Source organism: Centruroides vittatus, unplaced genomic scaffold (assembly GCF_030686945.1).
Source record: "Centruroides vittatus isolate TY-2023 unplaced genomic scaffold, ASM3068694v2 contig_244, whole genome shotgun sequence".
NCBI lineage: Eukaryota > Metazoa > Arthropoda > Arachnida > Scorpiones > Buthidae > Centruroides > Centruroides vittatus.
The window spans coordinates 2,546-5,214 of record NW_027121537.1 but is presented as its reverse complement, the minus strand read 5'-3'; the positions used below and the strand labels follow the sequence as shown (position 1 = coordinate 5,214).

The following is a 2,669-nucleotide window of genomic DNA, read 5'->3' as shown; positions in this document are numbered from 1 at the left end:
GATCTTATGTATAAACCAAAAATCTCTTAAAATTATATATATAAAAAAATATTGATTCTCTTAAGATTATTTCCCAAAGTCTTGGCGAATTATTTCTTAAAAACGCTTCGTTCGTCGTATTGTAAAAAACGCTATCGCTCACATTTCACGGTTGAAGTATATCTGAAGGGGCAACAAAAATGGGCGTGGTTTTAATGTCTATGAGAGCTTTTGGGATGCAAATATCGTAGAAACGCTCGAACGGTTATTGCGATTTTTAGCCCCTGGTCGACGTCTTTCCCCCTAAATGTTGAGCGTTACTGAAATAAAAGTTTAAAGTCTTAAAAGTTTAACCCTTCGATGTGGGTTCCTGTCCGTGGTGAGGGGACCTCCCAGAGATGGTTTAGAAACTCTTCTTTACCATCCCTGGGATCTGAACGCCCACCCACGTGTTTGCCGTGCGTGGTGTCCCGTATGCCGGAAAGGGGGATCCTGGTAGTTGAGGGGCAACATAACGTCCCCAACACACTGCTTTGGCCTTTGCTTCGGATAAACGGGAGGCTCAAATCAGGCTCCGTTTGAGTCAATCGGCTGGTCGTTGAGTCATTGTTGACCTCGGCTTGGAGTCAACCGATCGATGCAGACCGGGCGGACACGTCAGACAAGATGTGCTTTTCTTGACTGCATTGTGAGGGTATAGCTCCTGGGAAACCCTGGTGTGACGGTCTATGGGAATCTCCCATGTGACGGCATCCCCTTGTTGGGCCCCATGGTGGGTGGGGTCACCGGGAGCTGAATAATAATTTTTCAATATGGATTCACTAAAATCTAAAACACCATGTACCAATGCATCACCACCAAGCGATTTTATTTCCACCAACCAACCAGCCTACCTTATTGTTCATGCTACGGGAGAAACATCTCTGTCGAAATGTTCTCCTTTTCTAATACAAAAATTATTTGAATCGACCATTGGGCATCTTAAAAAAATCCAAAAATTGAGGTCAGGAGATTTACTTGTAGAGGCAGCCTCTCCTCAACAATCAGCAAAGCTTTTAAAAACTAAATCTCTAGGAGACATAAATGTCACCATCACACCACACACAAGTTTGAACTCGTCACGTGGTGTGATATCTGAGATCGATCTGATGTCTGAAGATGAATCAGATATCCAGATCAATCTTTCAGATCAAGGTGTCACTGCTGTCCGACGCATCTCCATTCGTCGTGATGGCAAGTTGATACCAACCAAACATCTCATTCTCACTTTTGGAAAGCCAACATTACCATCATTTGTTACTGCAGGATATCTGCGCTGCCCAGTTCGACCATACATTCCAAACCCGCTGCGCTGCTTCAAATGCCAGCGGTTTGGACATTCTCAAACATCCTGCCGAGGAAAGAGCGTATGTGCACAGTGTGGGACTGAAGGTCACGAGAGTACCGATTGTAAAAGTATCCCATGCTGTGTGAATTGCAAAGATGCCCATCCTTCCTACTCCCGGAAATGCCCTGCATGGCAGAGAGAGAAAGAGGTTCAGCGGGTAAAAACTGTCAACAATTTATCTTACCTAGAGGCTCGTCGCATGGTCACTTCAAGTGCACCAGTGAAACAGAAAACATTTGCTGCTGTTTTGAAGTCCACAAACACACGTGGGGTTCAGACAGACATTTCCGTTTCACCAAATGAATCTCTCACTTGCCATGCTAGATGTTTATTAACTCAATCCAAAGAAACAGAAGAAAAGGAGAGTATAAAGAAAAGAACACCCCTACCTAAAGCAGGGGTAGTAACCAGAAATGTGGGTTCAAAAAAAGCTAATAAGAACCCACTCAACAAACAAAAATTAAAATCAGCCCTCTCTAAATCTAAAAGATCAGAGACTCAGTCTATGAGTGAGTTCTCCGACTTCTCAGATGAGGAGACTAATAAGGTGGTTACACCACCAGCCTCACCTCCAAAAGGCAAATCGGCTGTAAAATTAAAGAGGGATACCTTTACAAAGAATGCTGCTTCAAACACATAATGGATTATAAAATAATCCAATGGAACTGTCGTGGTTTTCGCAACAACTTTTCTGACATTAAACACCTGACATCGTCTACTTTATCTCTCTGCGTGGCACTTCAGGAAACACATTTGAAATCTGGAGAAAGAATTTCTTTAAAAGGATTCGATCTCTACCGTAAAGATGATGACAGCCACACCCGCGCCAGTGGAGGTGTGGCTGTACTGGTTTCAAACCGCATCCCGTCTTTACCGGTACAAATAACAACAGAGCTGCAAGCCGTGGCAGTCAGAATTTCAATCGGCGTTACTGTCACAGTTTGTTCCATATACTTGCCACCAGATGTCAGAGTCAATGATGATGAATTGGATGCCTTGGTTGAACAGCTGCCAACTCCATTCCTTTTACTCGGTGATTTCAATGGTCACAATCCAATGTGGGGCAGTCCCGACATCAATCGTCGTGGCAGGGCCATTGAGAGATTTATAGGCAATCACCAACTGTATATATTTAATACCGGAGAAGTGACATACTTCCATGCCCCAACAAGAACATTCACTGCCATTGATTTATCATTAGCCAGTCCGAACTTGTTTTCAGCATTTACATGGGGGGTTGGATCTAATCCACTCTCTAGTGACCACTTCCCAATATTTCTAAAATACCGAGGCAGAGAAAGCT

At 43.6% G+C, this 2,669-nt stretch overlaps 1 protein-coding gene across 1 annotated transcript; it reads left to right on the top strand.

Annotated features, from left to right (window-relative positions):
* The first annotated feature begins 321 nt into the window (after window positions 1-321).
* Window positions 322-2,006, top strand: LOC136971303 (uncharacterized). The gene has a single exon (XM_067265760.1). It carries the CDS (start codon window positions 792-794, stop codon window positions 2,004-2,006), a length of 1,215 nt encoding a protein of 404 aa, XP_067121861.1. The 5' UTR covers window positions 322-791.
* Window positions 2,007-2,669: the final 663 nt, after the last annotated feature.

What these genes read in the sequence shown, in the direction of transcription:
- LOC136971303 (XM_067265760.1), top strand. Translation starts at nt 792, where the DNA reads ATGGATTCACTAAAATCTAAAACACCATGTACCAATGCATCACCACCA.